This window comes from Eptatretus burgeri, chromosome 14 (assembly GCF_056783735.1).
Source record: "Eptatretus burgeri isolate ZD-2024b chromosome 14, Ebu_testis_v1, whole genome shotgun sequence".
Lineage (NCBI taxonomy): Eukaryota > Metazoa > Chordata > Myxini > Myxiniformes > Myxinidae > Eptatretus > Eptatretus burgeri.
In genome coordinates, this window is record NC_140974.1 from 65,537,992 (window position 1) to 65,556,676 (window position 18,685).

The following is an 18,685-nucleotide window of genomic DNA, read 5'->3' on the forward strand; positions in this document are numbered from 1 at the left end:
AAATTAATTTTGTTCACTCAGAGACATCGAAAGAGTTGAAAGATGATTTTCCATCAATTCAATCTGGCAAACCTTATTTCTGGTATTGAGCAAAATTTAGACGTCATTTTGAGGTTTGCTCCCTTCCAGGTTTCCGTCTACAATGGAGACACAAAACGAATTTTGTGTTGGACCCAGGTCAAAAGTTAACACTATGCACATTTACCATATAATCCACAATATAATCAATTGCACAACAGAATAATTATAATGGAGAATGTTTTCCAAAGCGAGATTATGTTAAAAAAATTAATTATTTTCTCCACTGAAGCGACGCAGGGTGTTCTCATTGACCCTCATTTTCGGGATTTTTCACGTTATCGCTTCTCGGCTTCTCAAGGCTAAGATCAAGTGTAGTATCTGTTCTTATTGGTTTAATAACCAATATGTCTCACATCGTGGGACTTATCTATTAAACATATTTTTGTTTGGAGGAGTCAGATTACGAGCTTGCTCTGTCTGTTCCACGCATTGTCCTGGTATTGCATTATCTCCAGGATCAGTGCACCTCTTATAGAAACAAAGAAAAGAATGAAAAGGTTTTGCTTAAAATTGAATCAAAAAGCTTTATCAGGAAAAGCAACCATCCTGACCTCATTCTCAATTTTTCATGTTTCAGTGGACGTTTCAGATCCCATGGTGTCCTTCGCTAAGAATAAGCGAGCTTTCGCCAGCACCCTGAGCCAATTGCAAATTCCTACTCTCATTGCCTAAATCTAGTATTTCATTTAATCATATTGTTTTACCAATTGTTCTAATTTTCATCACAAGTTCGTTTCCTGTATTTATCCGAAACGTCATTTCCTGCATTAGCTTATCCCTCTTATAACTCATGAAGCTTTGAAATGGAAATAGCCCCAAAAGTAAAAAGATAAAACTTAATATGCAAACTTCATAATACTAGTACGTGCGTGGCCGTACGTGCAAAAAAAACAACTTTCAAACCACATGCCAGAAACAACCACATTGGCTGTTCCTTCGCTCTCGCGTGGCCATACGTGCAAGAAATTTTTTTTTCAAACAACCACACAGGCCGTTCCTCCGCTCTCTTAAACGGCGACTGGATTGGGGCATTGTGTTTATCTATAAATGTGCATAAGAAATCGAGAAATTATTGTAATACAGTGTCATCACTATCCGGAAGTCCGTACGTTGTAACCTGTAATGGGGAACGCGGCTGGGGATCTCTTCTCCAACGGCCACGCCTATGCAGCACCGTGTCCTGTCATTGGTTTGGTAAATAAATGGCCATAACTTGAGAACAACTTGTCCGATAAATATCAAACCTTGAAAAGGCACATACTCAGGTCCCCAACAATATAGCTGGCAAGTTTCAATTAGATCGGACCTGTGGTTGTCGAGAAACAGCGGTCACAGACAGTGTAACCACTCCTCATCTTCATAAATGCCAAGGTGAGCCAATGAAAAAAGCCAAGAATTCACAAGGTTCAGAAAAGCGATGATAATAGAAAACCTATACACCAAGAAAACCTATCGAAAACCAAGACGCCAAGGTGAACAACGAATAGCCAAGATCTTGTGAAAAAAGCCAAGGAGTGGTCACACAGGTCACAGACACACACACACACACACACACACACACAGATTGCTGGAATTATAGATAGACTCCGCTCTCTTAAACATGCGATCGCTTCTCGGCCTTTTGGCTAAGATCAAGTGTAGTTCGCCGTTCGCCTTCCTTGCCGACGTGATGGTTCGCCGCCTTCCTTGCCGACGACGACGGTTCATCACGAGACGACGGCTGGCTGAGACTAGCGCTGATTCTAGACAGGTGCCCCAAGGCTAAGATCAAGATCAAGATCAATAGACTTTTTTTTTTTTTTTTTTTTTTTTTTTTTTTGTATGGTGTGCATGGTTTCTATGTTTGTCTAAGTGAATGGATCTTGCCAAACGGACGAGAAGCGCAAATTTCCATTTTTGGACTGGTCCCCTTTCTTTTTATGGCTTGGTGCCCTTAATTGGTCCTTGGGGGTTGTGTTCTTTTTATTTTGACATTCCCCCAGGGGCCTATTTCTATTCTCTTTTTGATTCTAACGGTGTGGAGGAATTTTATCCTCAGTGTCTATTCCTTTTTTAACTTTTTAATTTTGGTCTTTTATAAATTTTTAATAAATCTGTTCTTATCAGTTTAATTGTTATTTATTGTTGTGAATGAATGGTGGTTTTTTTTATTTTGTTGTTGTTATAATTTTTTTTCCCTCGGTACAGTGTGTGGACGTCCAATTCCGGGAACTGTTTCATGAATTATTGCGAATCTTTTTCTTTTGTGTATGATTCTACTTTTTGGAATACAGATACCCGATGGAAGAGGACGGACGGAGGCCGGGTCGGCGAGGTGAAGGTGCTGCTCGAGATGTGGAGACGTTCCCCTGCGAGTACTGCGGTAAAAACCTAGCGACGCTCGCGGGGTGGCGTCGACACATCGCCCGCATGCACCGGGTGGTCGCCGCGGAGGCTAACGCCCCCGTCGGCCCCCAGACCCAGGTATTTCTGTACCCGCTTCCCGATCGGTGGCCTTGTTCACTGTGCCGTGAGACTTTTTTTAATTTTCAGACCCTACAACGACATCTAAAGCGGTTTCATGCCGAGACCGCTTTTATTTCAGTTTTTAGATGCTCGAGGTGCGACCTGGAATACGATACGGCAGGGAAGGCGGCGAACCATTTCCAAATCCACCGGAAAGAGGACAGAGTTCGCCCCTCCGTTGCCGGTATCGCTGGGCCTTCGGGTAATCGACTGCCGAGACGACGGCTGGCTGAGACTAGCGCTGATTCTAGACAGGTGCCCCAAGTTACTACAAAGGATGCACCGGGTCCGGCCGTCCCGGCCGAGAGCTATGGCTCTGACGACGGGGCGGCCGGCCCGCGTATTGTAAATATGAGTGGAATCGGTGGTAGTAGGCGGCGGTCGTTCCGGAGGTCCTGGTCACCAGTTTTGGGTTGCCCCTCTGGAGGGCAGGCTGATCTGATTCTGGAGTCTAGCCGGGTCTTCGAGCCCCTTTTGGGTGTCCCCCTCTTGGAACAACAATTAGTTGCCTGCAGTGAGTCTCCGGTGCTGCCCATCACCGAGGGTTCCCCTGTCGGGGTTGTCCCCCGATGTGATGAGGAAACATCCCGGGTTCTTGACTGCTTGGTATCAGCTATTCTCGAGGCCCCCGAGGGGCCTGCTTTCGAGGAGGCTTGTGACAGTTTTTTGCAGGTGGCGGGTGCTGGGGCTGGGGGGGGGTTGAGCGGTAGTGTTGAGAGGGCGGAGGGCCGCGGTGGGGTGGGGGGGCTTGAGCCCGCGGGTGCGACTGAGGCTGCGGCTCCGCCCGCTTCGGTTGCCGACCGGTCTCGGGTTCCCCCGCCCCGGCGCGACGCTCCCCCGGCTCCACGGCCTGTCTCCCCTCCCCCAGGTGTTGATGCTGGCCCTAGCTTTCCTGAGTATTGGGTCGGTCGGTTGAGGAACGCGGTGTTGTGGGAGGAGTTTGAAAAGGTCTGCGATGCGTTTGCCAATGCCCTGGTTGACCGTTGCCGACCGCGGCGTGGTGGACGCGGTGCAGACGCCCCCACGCACCCAAGTCGTCCCCGACCTGACCGCCCCGGTATGGCGGGTGCTTCCGGGCTGAGGTATGACCCCCAGGAGGCCAGTCGCCTTCAGAAGCTGTACAGGCACAGCAGAAAGCGTGCCTTTAGGGTGGTCCTTGGGAAAGCTGAGGATAGATATTCTGGTGGGAGGGAACCCGTGGAGGCTTTTTTCTCCCGGGTGTTCTCCGCCAAGAATGTCGACCCAGCGGTCATTTCCCGGGAGTTCTCCAAACATGTGTCATCCACTGACGAGGCTCGTGCGGAGGGGGCAGCGTTAAGTGCGCCCATTGGTCAGAGAGAGATCTCTGCCCGACTTGGGCGCATGAGTAACTCTGCCCCGGGACCGGACCGTGTTGAGTACCAGCACCTGAAGCGAATGGATGGGGCGTGTCGTGTGACATTGGAAATTTTTAACCGATGTCTGCGCTCGCTCCGTATCCCCGCTTCATGGAAGCAGGCCACCACGGTCCTGATCCACAAGAAAGGGGACACCGGGGACCCAGAAAATTTTCGGCCGATTGCCCTCCAGAGTTGCCTCTATAAACTGTTTATGGTGGTTCTGGCTGATCGGCTTCGCAGCTGGGCGCTCCGGCATTCAATGCTGAGCGAGGCCCAGAAGTGCTCTCGGCCCAGTGAAGGCTGCTTCGAGCACTCCTTTTTGCTAAACACCATAATGAAGGACGCCAGGCGGAATCAGAAGAATATTTTTGTTGCCTGGCTGGACCTTCGGAATGCGTTTGGGAGTGTTCCACATGGAGCTATTTTTGCCGCACTGGACACGATGGGCGCGTCTGCGGAGCTGATCGACCTGCTTCGAGATGTTTACACTGGTGCCTCCACTACCTTTAATACGGACGATGGCCCGACTAGCGAGGTCCCTATATTGTCAGGGGTGAAACAGGGATGCCCCATATCGCCGATCCTGTTCAACCTCACGATCGAATTGATTGTGCGCGCGGTGCAGGCTTCTGCTGCGGCCGGAGGTCACGGCGTCAAAATTCATGGGCAGCCGGTGTCTATATTGGCATATGCTGATGACCTGGTTGTCCTGAGTAGGACCAGGGAGGGTCTTTCGACCCTTCTTGACGTGGCCTCCGTTAATGCTGATGTGTTGCAGCTGGAGTTTAAGCCTGCTAAGTGTGCCTCTCTGTCACTTTTCTGTCGTGAGGGGGTCAGGGTCGGTGATGTGTTATTCTCGATTCAGGGTCGAACCATGCCAGCTCTGAGTAGCGAGGAGCATTATCGCTACCTCGGGACCCCCATCGGTGTGTATAGAGATGATGAGGACGTCTGCTCATTGGTTACTAACATGATAGCGGACGTCCTCAAAATTAAACAATCATTGCTAGCACCATGGCAAAAGTTGGATGCGATTCAGACCTTTGTCCAGCCCTGCCTCTCTTTCGCGTTGCGCGCGGGAGAGACGACCAAGAAACAAGTTAATAGGCTGGTATCTGCGGTGGTCAGTGCGGCGAAGGAGATCTGCCAGCTTCCGGTCCGCGCTTCTAATAATTATATTTTCGCGGGCCGGGATGTTGGCGGATTAGGGCTTCAACACCCGGGGTCGGAGGCAGACATCCAAACTGTCGTTCAGACGGTGCGGATGCTGTCCTCCAGCGACCTTTCCTTACGCGGCATTGCCACGCAGCAGCTCTTGTCGGTCGTCCACCGGACGATCCGCTGTGTTCCCGTTGAGTCGGACGTGGATAAGTTCCTGTCTGGCTCGATGGAAGGGCCATTGGCGAACTCCGGGTACAGCGGCCAAATTTCCACGCTCTGGTCTCGGGTGAGGTCCGCGACGCGGCGGTTGAATGTGACTGTCCGTCGTGCCCTCTCAGGGGAGCCCGTTGTGACCCTGGGCCATTCCCGAGAGTGCAGCTCTAAAGACGTGTGTTCTGCACTTCGGGAGTGGACCAGGGAGAAGTTTGCACAGCGGTTGCTCGGCCTCCCGGACCAGGGAAAGGTGGCCGCTGCACTGAAAACGGATAAGTTTGCCAACGGTTCCTCGTGGATTCGCAGTGGTTCGTTCATGCGCTTCTGTGATTGGAGGTTTGTGCATCGGGCAAGGCTGAACTGTGTCCCGACTAATGCTGTGACCCATCGATGGAATCCCGCTGCCCCCCAGGGGTGTCGGCGGTGTTGCTATCCCCGGGAGACTCTGGCTCACATTGTTGACCATTGTCCCCCGGGTATGGTACCCATTCGCCGCCGTCACAACATGATCCGGAGTCGCCTGGTCAAGGCCATTCGTCATGGGGACGTATATGTAGATCAACATGTTCCTGGTGATCCCTCCCCACATGAAAGACCAGACATCACTGTGGTGGAGGGAAATAAAATCACAATTGTTGACATTGCTGTCCCCTTTGACAATGGTTCCGATGCCCTTGCCACTTGCGCAGCTGCAAAGAGGGAAAAGTACGAAGGCCTGCGTAAAGCATTGGTGGCTAAGGGCAAGGATGTCCAGGTGCTTGGGTTCATAGTGGGGGCACTGGGATCGTGGTTCCCTGGAAATGAGTCGGCCCTGAACCGGTTGGGAATCTCCCGGTCTTACCGGAAGCTGATGCGTCGGCTTTGTTGTATTGATGCCATAAAGGGATCCCGGGATATTTATATTGAGCACATGTCGGGCCATCGTCAGTATGAAGAGGTTTGAGGTTGGTACTTCCCCATTTCCCTTCCTCCCCTCTTTCCTCCCCCCCCCCTTTTTTTTTTTTTTTTATTTTTTTTTTTTTTTTTTTTTTTTATGGTGTGCATGGTTTCTATGTTTGTCTAAGTGAATGGATCTTGCCAAACGGACGAGAAGCGCAAATTTCCATTTTTGGACTGGTCCCCTTTCTTTATGGCTTGGTGCCCTTAATTGGTCCTTGGGGGTTGTGTTCTTTTTATTTTGACATTCCCCCAGGGGCCTATTTCTATTCTCTTTTTGATTCTAACGGTGTGGAGGAATTTTATCCTCAGTGTCTATTCCTTTTTTAACTTTTTAATTTTGGTCTTTTATAAATTTTTAATAAATCTGTTCTTATTGGTTTAATAACCAATATGTCTCACATCGTGGGACTTCTCTATTAAACATATTTTTGTTTGGAGGAGTCAGATTACGAGCTTGCTCTGTCTGTTCCACGCATTGTCCTGGTATTGCATTATCTCCAGGATCAGTGCACCTCTTGTTATAAACAAAGAAAAGAACAAAAGTTTTGTTTAAAATTGAATCAAAAAGCTTTATCAGGAAAAGCAACCATCCTGACCCCATTTTCAATTTTTCATCTTCCCCTTTCTGTCTCCCTCTTCACCCCACCTTCTGAATACTTCCCCCTCACATCCTCTCAAATCTTCCCCCACACAGTCTTTCCCCCACACACGACACTTCCACCACCATCTCAGATCGTCCTCAATCCTAAACCACGATCCCACATACTCTTCTTCACATCACCTGCCAAATCTCTCCTTCCAATTTTCCAGTTTCCATCTTGTCCATCCCATCCCTGCTTTTTGTGTGTTTCGTGTCCTGTTTTTGTCCATGACGTCCATGTCCAGGTATTTTACTTAGATCAACTACATTACTTTTGATTTGTTTCTGTGTTGATAAAACAAAACAAAAAAAAACCTTGACATTGGCACATATAAAACTAATTAACTGAGTTAAATAAAAAAAGAAGAGGCAATGTTCTTTTTTTTTAATTTGGCAAATCCAAATGTTGTGCTGCACTGGGCATCAGTAAACACATGATCGTCATTTTTGTAACGTCACTTGTATTTTGATGTGCCACATTGTTATGAAAGTGCATTTATCCTCAGAAAAGAAGAGTGGCATAGTTAAATAACTTTGCAATTGTTAAGTTCACCGTGTTTGCAAAATTCGAGACGCTTTGCTCATATCTTATTCTATTTTCAGGTGCCGGCGGAAGACGCGGACGTGCTGATAATGCTGGTACACCAAATCGAAGGGCTCTTACGATGTCAGGAGGATCCGAGAAGCTCTCTCTGAAAGACAGAGGCGGTACCTGCTCTTTACTCATGCCTTCACCGGTTGTGATACGGTTTCTGCAATCGGGGGCCACGGGAAAACGACTCTATTTGACAGGTTTTGTGCAGGGGACATTGATGAACATACGGACATCTTCCTTGACGTACGGGCTACTAAGGACGTGGTGATCAGGGCCGGTATTGCGATTTTCCAGCACATTTACCATGACCCAGGTGCTACTTTGGGTGCAATTCGATACAACATGTTCTCGCGGAAGGTGGCGGCCGGGCTGATCAAACCAGAGACTCTGCCTCCAACAGAGGGTGCAGCTGCACAGCATTCTCTCCGTGCCTATCTCCAAACCCGGGACTGGATGCTGCTGCAGAGCATGTCTTTGGACCCCAGTGACTATGGATGGATAGTAGGGGTTCGTGGTTACGAGCTTGCAATTGTGTTCATGACTTGCAATTGTGCTGGAGATTGCAGCAACCGGCAGTGCAACTGCAAGTAGAATGGTGTCAAGTGTATCTCAGCATGCGGAAGTTGTTAAGGCATTACATGTATGAACTGTATCCCAAACCAGCTCAATGGGGTATAAGTCTGGAGACTGTGCTGGCCATTCCATGATTTGAAGCCTATCGTCTTGTTCTTTTCTTCTAAGGTAGTTCTGACACAGCCTGGAGGTATGTTTTGGGTCGTTATCTTGCTGTAGGATGAACCCCTGACCAACTAGGCGCAGAGCAGAGGGTATTGCATGCAGTGCTGGATTAACCATGAGGCAGACAAGGCATGTGCCTTAGGGCCAGCCAAAAATTATTTTCACGTAAAATATTTGTCTTTTTTTGTATTAAATATTTTGTGATTGAATCAGTTCATCTTTTTTCTAGGGTCCATTTCCATGAGCCCGAGATCGAATTTAAAATTTTCAGGCCATTCTCTAAAATTTCAAAATGTGCCTTAGGGCCAGCCGAGGCTTAATCCGGCACTGATTGCACGGCGCTGCAAAATGCTGTGGTCGTCCTTTTGGTTCAGGGTGCCAGTCACTCTGTGCAAGTCGCCGACTCTGGATTCAGCAAAAGAGCCCCAGATCATCACGCTTCCTCCCCCATGTTTGAGAGTTGGTGTCACACACTGAAGAACCATCCCTTCACCGACTCGACGGCGTACAAAAACCCTGTGTGATGAACCGAAGATTTCAAATTTTGATTCATCTGTCCATAAGACCTTTTTCCAGTTTTCAGTAGTCCACTGGTGGTGCTTCATGTCCCAGGCAAGACTCTTTCTTATTTTGCCATCTTAGCAATGGCTTTCTTATTGCAACTCGACCTGTCAAACCTGCAGCTCAAAGTCTTCTCTTCACAGTTGAAACTGAGACTTCCTTACTTCGACCAGTGTTAAGCTGTGCTTTAAGCTGCTGTCCTGCGAGCCGTATATACGATACGGCAAGGAAGGCGGCGAACCATTTCCAAATCCACCGGAAAGAGGACAGAGTTCGCCCCTCCGCTGCCGGTATCGCTGGGCCTTCGGGTAATCGACTGCCGAGACGACGGCTGGCTGAGGCTAGCGCTGATTCTAGACAGGTGCCCCAAGTTACTACAAAGGATGCACCGGGTCCGGCCGTCCCGGCCGAGAGCTATGGCTCTGACGACGGGGCGGCCGGCCCGCGTATTGTAAATATGAGTGGAATCGGTGGTAGTAGGCGGCGGTCGTTCCGGAGGTCCTGGTCACCAGTTTTGGGTTGCCCCTCTGGAGGGCAGGCTGATCTGATTCTGGAGTCTAGCCGGGTCTTCGAGCCCCTTGTGGGTGTCCCCCTATTGGAACAACAATTAGTTGCCTGCAGCGAGTCTCCGGTGCTGCCCATCACCGAGGGTTCCCCTGTCGGGGTTATCCCCCGATGTGATGAGGAAACATCCCGGGTTCTTGACTGCTTGGTATCAGCTATTCTTGAGGCCCCCGAGGGGCCTGCTTTCGAGGAGGCTTGTGACAGTTTTTTGCAGGTGGCGGGTGCTGGGGCTGGGGGGGGTTGAGCGGCAGTGTGGAGAGGGTGGGGGGCCGCGGTGGGGCGGGGGGGCTTGAGCCCACGGGTGCGACTGAGGTTGCGGCTCCGCCCGCTTCGGTTGCCGACCGGTCTCGGGTTCCCCTGCCCCGGCGCGGCGCCCCCCCGGCTCCACGGCCTGTCTCCCCTCCCCCAGGTGTTGATGCTGGCCCTAGCTTTCCTGAGTATTGGGTTGGTCAGTTGAGGAACGCGGTGTTGTGGGAGGAGTTTGAAAAGGTCTGCGATGCGTTTGCCAATGCCCTGGTTGACCGTTGTCGACCGCGGCGTGGTGGACGCGGTGCAGACGCCCCCACGCACCCAAGTCGTCCCCGACCTGACCGTCCCGGTATGGCGGGTGCTTCCGGGCTGAGGTATGACCCCCAGGAGGCCAGTCGCCTTCAGAAGCTGTACAGGCACAGCAGAAAGCGTGCCTTTAGGGTGGTCCTCGGGAAAGCTGAGGATAGATATTCTGGTGGGAGGGAACCCGTGGAGGCTTTTTTCTCCCGGGTGTTCTCCGCCAAGAATGTCGACCCAGCGGTCATTTCCCGGGAGTTCTCCAAACATGTGTCATCCACTGACGAGGCTCGTGCGGAGGGGGCAGCGTTAAGTGCGCCCATTGGTCAGAGAGAGATCTCTGCCCGACTTGGGCGCATGAGTAACTCTGCCCCGGGACCGGACCGTGTTGAGTACCAGCACCTGAAGCGAATGGATGGGGCGTGTCGTGTGACAATGGAAATTTTTAACCGATGTCTGCGCTCGCTCCGTATCCCCGCTTCATGGAAGCAGGCCACCACGGTCCTGATCCACAAGAAAGGGGACACCGGGGACCCAGAAAATTTTCGGCCGATTGCCCTCCAGAGTTGCCTCTATAAATTGTTTATGGCGGTTCTGGCTGATCGGCTTCGCAGCTGGGCGCTCCGGCATTCAATGCTGAGCGAGGCCCAGAAGTGCTCTCGGCCCAGTGAAGGCTGCTTCGAGCACTCCTTTTTGCTAAACACCATAATGAAGGACGCCAGGCGGAATCAGAAGAATATTTTTGTTGCCTGGCTGGACCTTCGGAATGCGTTTGGGAGTGTTCCACATGGAGCTATTTTTGCCGCACTGGACACGATGGGCGTGTCTGCGGAGCTGATCGACCTGCTTCTGGATGTTTACACTGGTGCCTCCACTACCTTTAATACGGACGATGGCCCGACTAGCGAGGTCCCTATATTGTCAGGGGTGAAGCAGGGATGCCCCATATCGCCGATCCTGTTCAACCTCACGATCGAATTGATTGTGCGCGCGGTGCAGGCTTCTGCTGCGGCCGGAGGTCACGGCGTCAAAATTCATGGGCAGCCGGTGTCTATACCGGTACAACCTGGTTGTCCTGAGTAGGGCCAGGGAGGGTCTTTCGACCCTTCTTGACGTGGCCTCCGTTAATGCTGATGTGTTGCAGCTGGAGTTTAAGCCTGCTAAGTGTGCCTCTCTGTCACTTTTCTGTCGTGGGGGGGTCAGGGTCGGTGATGTGTTATTCTCGATTCAGGGTCGAACCATGCCAGCTCTGAGTAGCGAGGAGCACTATCGCTACCTCGGGACCCCCATCGGTGTGTATAGAGATGATGAGGACGTCTGCTCATTGGTTACCAACATGATGGCGGACGTCCTCAAAATTAAACGATCATTGCTAGCACCATGGCAAAAGTTGGATGCGATTCAGACCTTTGTCCAGCCCTGCCTCTCTTTCGCGTTGCGCGCGGAAGAGACGACCAAGAAACAAGTTAATAGGCTGGTATCTGCGGTGGTCAGTGCGGCGAAGGAGATCTGCCAGCTTCCGGTCCGCGCTTCTAATAATTATATTTTCGCGGGCCGGGACGTTGGCGGATTAGGGCTTCAACACCCGGGGTCGGAGGCAGACATCCAAACTGTCGTTCAGACGGTGCGGATGCTGTCCTCCAGTGACCTTTCCTTACGCAGCATTGCCACGCAGCAGCTCTTGTCGGTCGTCCACCGGACGATCCGCTGTGTTCCCGTTGAGTCGGACGTGGATAAGTTCCTGTCTGGCTCGATGGAAGGGCCATTGGCGAACTCCGGGTACAGCGGCCAAATTTCCACGCTCTGGTCTCGGGTGAGGTCCGCGACGCGGCGGTTGAATGTGACTGTCCGTCGTGCCCTCTCAGGGGAGCCCGTTGTGACCCTGGGCCATTCCCGAGAGTGCAGCTCTAAAGACGTGTGTTCTGCACTTCGGGAGTGGACCAGGGAGAAGTTTGCACAGCGGTTGCTCGGCCTCCCGGACCAGGGAAAGGTGGCCGCTGCACTGAAAACGGATAAGTTTGCCAATGGTTCCTCGTGGATTCGCATTGGTTCGTTTATGCGCTTCTGTGATTGGAGGTTTGTGCATCGGGCAAGGCTGAACTGTGTCCCGACTAATGCTGTGACCCATCGGTGGAATCCCGCTGCCCCCCAGGGGTGTCGGCGGTGTTGCTATCCCCGGGAGACTCTGGCTCACATTGTTGACCATTGTCCCCCGGGTATGGTACCCATTCGCCGCCGTCACAACATGATCCAGAGTCGCCTGGTCAAGGCCATTCGTCATGGGGACGTATATGTAGATCAACATGTTCCTGGTGATCCCTCCCCACATGAAAGACCAGACATCACTGTGGTGGAGGGAAATAAAATCACAATTGTTGACATTGCTGTCCCCTTTGACAATGGTTCCGATGCCCTTGCCACTTGCGCAGTTGCAAAGAGGGAAAAGTATGAAGGACTGCGTAAAGCGTTGGTGGCTAAGGGCAAGGATGTCCAGGTGCTTGGGTTCATAGTGGGGGCACTGGGATCGTGGTTCCCTGGAAATGAGTCGGCCCTGAACCGGTTGGGAATCTCCCGGTCTTACCGGAAGCTGATGCGTCGGCTTTGTTGTATTGATGCCATAAAGGGATCCCGGGATATTTATATTGAGCATATGTCGGGCCATCGTCAGTATGAAGAGGTTTGAGGTTGGCACTTCCCTATTTCCCTTCCTCCCCTCTTTTCTTCCCCCCCCCCCTTTTTTTTTTTTTTTTTTTTTTTTTTTTTTTTTTTGTATGGTGTGCATGGTTTCTATGTTTGTCTTAGTGAATGGATCTTGCCAAACGGACGAGAAGCGCAAATTTCCATTTTTGGACTGGTCCCTTCTTTTTATGGCTTGGTGTCCTTTATTGGTCCTTGGGGGTTGTGTTCTTTTTATTTTGACATTCCCCCAGGGGCCTATTTCTATTCTCTTTTTGATTCTAACGGTGTGGAGGAATTTTATCCTCAGTGTCTATTCCTTTTTTAACCTTTTAATTTTGGTCTTTTTATAAATTTTTAATAAATCTGTTCTTATTGGTTTAATTGTTATTTATTGTTGTGAATGAATGGTGGTTTTTTTATTTTGTTGTTGTTATAATTTTTTTTTTTTTTCGCTCTCGGTACAGTGTGTGGACGTCCAATTCCGGGAACTGTTTCATGAATTATTGCGAATCTTTTTCTTTTGTGTATGATTCTACTTTTTGGAATACAGATACCCGATGGAAGAGGACGGACGGAGGCCGGGTCGGCGAGGTGAAGGTGCTGCTCGAGATGTGGAGACGTTCCCCTGCGAGTACTGCGGTAAAAACCTAGCGACGCTCGCGGGGTGGCGTCGACACATCGCCCGCATGCACCGGGTGGTCGCCGCGGAGGCTAACGCCTCCGTCGGCCCCCAGACCCAGGTATTTCTGTACCCGCTTCCCGACCGGTGGCCTTGTTCACTGTGCCGTGAGAATTTTTTTAATTTTCAGACCCTACAACGACATCTAAAGCGGTTTCACGCCGAGACCGCTTTTATTTCAGTTTTTAGATGCTCGAGGTGCGACCTGGAATACGATACGGCAAGGAAGGCGGCGAACCATTTCCAAATCCACCGGAAAGAGGACAGAGTTCGCCCTCCGTTGCCGGTATCGCTGGGCCTTCGGGTAATCGACTGCCGAGACGACGGCTGGCTGAGGCTCGCGCTGATTCTAGACAGGTGCCCCAAGTTACTACAAAGGATGCACCGGGTCCGGTCGTCCCGGCCGAGAGCTATGGCTCTGACGACGGGGCGGCCGGCCCGCGTATTGTAAATATGAGTGGAATCGGTGGTAGTAGGCGGCGGTCGTTCCGGAGGTCCTGGTCACCAGTTTTGGGTTGCCCCTCTGGAGGGCAGGCTGATCTGATTCTGGAGTCTAGCCGGGTCTTCGAACCCCTTTTGGGTGTCCCCCTCTTGGAACAACAATTAGTTGCCTGCAGTGAGTCTCCGGTGCTGCCCATCACCGAGGGTTCCCCTGTCGGGGTTATCCCCCGATGTGATGAGGAAACATCCCGGGTTCTTGACTGCTTGGTATCAGCTATTCTCGAGGCCCCCGAGGGGCCTGCTTTCGAGGAGGCTTGTGACAGTTTTTTGCAGGTGGCGGGTGCTGGGGCTGGGGGGGGGTTGAGCGGTAGTGTTGAGAGGGCGGAGGGCCGCGGTGGGGTGGGGGGGCTTGAGCCCGCGGGTGCGACTGAGGCTGCGGCTCCGCCCGCTTCGGTTGCCGACCGGTCTCGGGTTCCCCCGCCCCGGCGCGACGCTCCCCCGGCTCCACGGCCTGTCTCCCCTCCCCCAGGTGTTGATGCTGGCCCTAGCTTTCCTGAGTATTGGGTCGGTCAGTTGAGGAACGCGGTGTTGTGGGAGGAGTTTGAAAAGGTCTGCGATGCGTTTGCCAATGCCCTGGTTGACCGTTGCCGACCGCGGCGTGGTGGACGCGGTGCAGACGCCCCACGCACCCAAATCGTCCCCGACCTGACCCCCCCGGTATGGCGGGTGCTTCCGTGCTGAGGTATGACCCCCAGGAGGCCAGTCGCCTTCAGAAGCTGTACAGGCACAGCAGAAAGCGTGCCTTTAGGGTGGTCCTCGGGAAAGCTGAGGATAGATATTCTGGTGGAAGGGAACCCGTGGAGGCTTTTTTCTCCCGGGTGTTCTCCGCCAAGAATGTCGACCCAGCGGTCATTTCCCGGGAGTTCTCCAAACATGTGTCATCCACTGACGAGGCTCGTGCGGAGGGGGCAGCGTTAAGTGCGCCCATCGGTCAGAGAGAGATCTCTGCCCGACTTGGGCACATGAGTAACTCTGCCCCGGGACCGGACCGTGTTGAGTACCAGCACCTGAAGCGAATGGATGGGGCGTGTCGTGTGACATTGGAAATTTTTAACCGATGTCTGCGCTCGCTCCGTATTCCCGCTTCATGGAAGCAGGCCACCACGGTCCTGATCCACAAGAAAGGGGACACCGGGGACCCAGAAAATTTTCGGCCGATTGCCCTCCAGAGTTGCCTCTATAAACTGTTTATGGCGGTTCTGGCTGATCGGCTTCGCAGCTGGGCGCTCCGGCATTCAATGCTGAGCGAGGCCCAGAAGTGCTCTCGGCCCAGTGAAGGCTGCTTCGAGCACTCCTTTTTTGCTAAACACCATAATGAAGGACGCCAGGCGGAATCAGAAGAATATTTTTGTTGCCTGGCTGGACCTTCGGAATGCGTTTGGGAGTGTTCCACATGGAGCTATTTTTGCCGCACTGGACACGATGGGCGCGTCTGCGGAGCTGATCGACCTGCTTCGAGATGTTTACACTGGTGCCTCCACTACCTTTAATACGGACGATGGCCCGACTAGCGAGGTCCCTATATTGTCAGGGGTGAAGCAGGGATGCCCCATATCGCCGATCCTGTTCAACCTCACGATCGAATTGATTGTGCGCGCGGTGCAGGCTTCTGCTGCGGCCGGAGGTCACGGCGTCAAAATTCATGGGCAACCGGTGTCTATATTGGCATATGCTGATGACCTGGTTGTCCTGAGTAGGACCAGGGAGGGTCTTTCGACCCTTCTTGACGTGGCCTCCGTTAATGCTGATGTGTTGCAGCTGGAGTTTAAGCCTGCTAAGTGTGCCTCTCAGTCACTTTTCTGTCGTGGGGGGGTCAGGGTCGGTGATGTGTTATTCTCGATTCAGGGTCGAACCATGCCAGCTCTGAGTAGCGAGGAGCATTATCGCTACCTCGGGACCCCCATCGGTGTGTATAGAGATGATGAGGACGTCTGCTCATTGGTTACCAACATGATAGCGGACGTCCTCAAAATTAAACAATCATTGCTAGCACCATGGCAAAAGTTGGATGCGATTCAGACCTTTGTCCAGCCCTGCCTCTCTTTCGCGTTGCGCGCGGGAGAGACGACCAAGAAACAAGTTAATAGGCTGGTATCTGCGGTGGTCAGTGCGGCGAAGGAGATCTGCCAGCTTCCGGTCCGCGCTTCTAATAATTATATTTTCGCGGGCCGGGACGTTGGCGGATTAGGGCTTCAACACCCGGGGTCGGAGGCAGACATCCAAACTGTCGTTCAGACGGTGCGGATGCTGTCCTCCAGCGACCTTTCCTTACGCGGCATTGCCACGCAGCAGCTCTTGTCGGTCGTCCACCGGACGATCCGCTGTGTTCCCGTTGAGTCGGACGTGGATAAGTTCCTGTCTGGCTCGATGGAAGGGCCATTGGCGAACTCCGGGTACAGCGGCCAAATTTCCACGCTCTGGTCTCGGGTGAGGTCCGCGACGCGGCGGTTGAATGTGACTGTCCGTCGTGCCCTCTCAGGGGAGCCCGTTGTGACCCTGGGCCATTCCCGAGAGTGCAGCTCTAAAGACGTGTGTTCTGCACTTCGGGAGTGGACCAGGGAGAAGTTTGCACAGCGGTTGCTCGGCCTCCCGGACCAGGGAAAGGTGGCCGCTGCACTGAAAACGGATAAGTTTGCCAACGGTTCCTCGTGGATTCGCAGTGGTTCGTTTATGCGCTTCTGTGATTGGAGGTTTGTGCATCGGGCAAGGCTGAACTGTGTCCCGACTAATGCTGTGACCCATCGATGGAATCCTGCTGCCCCCCAGGGGTGTCGGCGGTGTTGCTATCCCCGGGAGACTCTGGCTCACATTGTTGACCATTGTCCCCCGGGTATGGTACCCATTCGCCGCCGTCACAACATGATCCAGAGTCGCCTGGTCAAGGCCATTCGTCATGGGGACGTATATGTAGATCAACATGTTCCTGGTGATCCCTCCCCACATGAAAGACCAGACATCACTGTGGTGGAGGGAAATAAAATCACAATTGTTGACATTGCTGTCCCCTTTGACAATGGTTCCGATGCCCTTGCCACTTGCGCAGCTGCAAAGAGGGAAAAGTATGAAGGCCTGCGTAAAGCATTGGTGGCTAAGGGCAAGGATGTCCAGGTGCTTGGGTTCATAGTGGGGGCACTGGGATCGTGGTTCCCTGGAAATGAGTCGGCCCTGAACCGGTTGGGAATCTCCCGGTCTTACCGGAAGCTGATGCGTCGGCTTTGTTGTATTGATGCCAGAAAGGGATCCCGGGATATTTATATTGAGCACATGTCGGGCCATCGTCAGTATGAAGAGGTTTGAGGTTGGTACTTCCCTATTTCCCTTCCTCCCCTCTTTCCTCCCCCCCCCCCTTTTTTTTTTTTTTATTTTTTTTTTTTTATTTTTTTTTGGTATGGTGTGCATGGTTTCTATGTTTGTCTAAGTGAATGGATCTTGCCAAACGGACGAGAAGCGCAAATTTCCATTTTTAGACTGGTCCCCCTTCTTTTCATGGCTTGGTGCCCTTAATTGGTCCTTGGGGGTTGTGTTCTTTTTATTTTGACATTCCCCCAGGGGCCTATTTCTATTCTCTTTTTGATTCTAATGGTGTGGAGGAATTTTATCCTCAGTGTCTATTCCTTTTTTAACTTTTTAATTTTGGTCTTTTATAAATTTTTAATAAATCTGTTCTTATTGGTTTAATAACCAATATGTCTCACATCGTGGGACTTCTCTATTAAACATATTTTTGTTTGGAGGAGTCAGATTACGAGCTTGCTCTGTCTGTTCCACGCATTGTCCTGGTATTGCATTATCTCCAGGATCAGTGCACCTCTTATAGAAACAAAGAAAAGAACGAACAGGTTTTGCTTAAAATTGAATCAAAAAGCTTTATCAGGAAAAGCAACCATCCTGACCTCATTCTCAATTTTTCATGTTTCAGTGGACGTTTCAGATCCCATGATGTCCTTCGCGAAGAATAAGCGAGCTTTCGCCAGCACCCTGAGCCAATTGCAAATTCCTGCCCTCATTGCCTAAATCTAGTATTTCATTTAATCATATTGTTTTTCCAATTGTTCTAATTTTCATCACAAGTTCGTTTCCTGTATTTATCCGAAACGTCATTTCCTGCATTAGCTTATCCCTCTTATAACTCATGACGCTTTGAAATGGAAATAGCCCCAAAAGTAAAAAGATAAAACTTAATATGCAAACTTCATAATACTTGTACGTGCGTGGCCGTGCGTGCAAAAAAAAAAAAATCTTTCAAACCGCGAGCCAGAAACAACAACCGCACAGGTCGTTCCTTTGCTCTTGTGCGCTCGAACATGCGTGGCCATACGTGCAAAAAAAAACAACTTTCAAACCACATGCCAGAAATAACAACCACATAGGCTGTTCCTTCGCTCTCGCGTGGCCATACGTGCAAGAAAATTTTTTTTTTCAAACAACCACACAGGCCGTTCCTCCGCTCTCTGAAACGACGACTGCATTGTGGTATTGTGTTTATCTATAAATGTGCATAAGAAATCGAGAAATTATTACATTACAGTGTCATCACTATCCGGAAGTCCGTACATTGTAACCTGTAATGGGGAACGCGGCTGGGGATCTCTTCTCCAACGGCCACGCCTACGCAGCACCGTGTCCTGTCATTGGTTTGGTAAATAAATGGCCATAACTTGAGAACCACTTGTCCGATAAATATTGTGACGTCCATGGGACTTGAACAGTCCCGCCAACGTAGAATGAGCCGAAACAATGGAGGCGATTTATTTGTTTATAACCCAAACATGGCGGTTCTAGTCGCTCTACCGCAAACGGGACGAGGAAGGTGGCAGGAGTCACTTTTCACTGAGTTGATGATGTTTATTTGTTTTTCTAATTATTACCAGAAATAACAAGACTCGGCAAGAAGAGGGATCCGG

The 18,685-nt window shown here is 51.2% G+C and overlaps 1 protein-coding gene, 1 non-coding gene and 2 pseudogenes across 2 annotated transcripts; all 4 read left to right on the top strand.

Moving 5' to 3' along the window:
• Window positions 1–358: 358 nt before the first annotated feature.
• On the top strand, window positions 359–552 carry LOC147013464 (U2 spliceosomal RNA). Its single transcript, XR_015051441.1, has one exon. It is a non-coding gene; the product is annotated as a U2 spliceosomal RNA (small nuclear RNA).
• A 747-nt stretch (window positions 553–1,299) lies between these two features.
• On the top strand, window positions 1,300–12,605 carry LOC147013465 (uncharacterized protein T26G10.4-like). The gene is made up of 2 exons (XM_085853485.1): window positions 1,300–2,544; window positions 7,522–12,605. The coding sequence occupies exon 2, from the start codon at window positions 10,959–10,961 to the stop codon at window positions 12,603–12,605; it is 1,647 nt and encodes a 548-aa protein (XP_085709611.1). The 5' UTR covers window positions 1,300–2,544; window positions 7,522–10,958.
• On the top strand, window positions 6,619–6,795 carry LOC147013466 (U2 spliceosomal RNA; annotated as a pseudogene).
• Window positions 12,606–17,417: 4,812 nt separating the features above from the next.
• LOC147013467 (U2 spliceosomal RNA) lies at window positions 17,418–17,594 on the top strand (annotated as a pseudogene).
• The last annotated feature ends 1,091 nt before the right edge of the window (window positions 17,595–18,685 follow it).

Bases quoted from the DNA above. Each gene is read 5' to 3' on its own strand.
- LOC147013465 (XM_085853485.1), top strand. From the start codon at position 10,959: ATGGGCAGCCGGTGTCTATACCGGTACAACCTGGTTGTCCTGAGTAGG.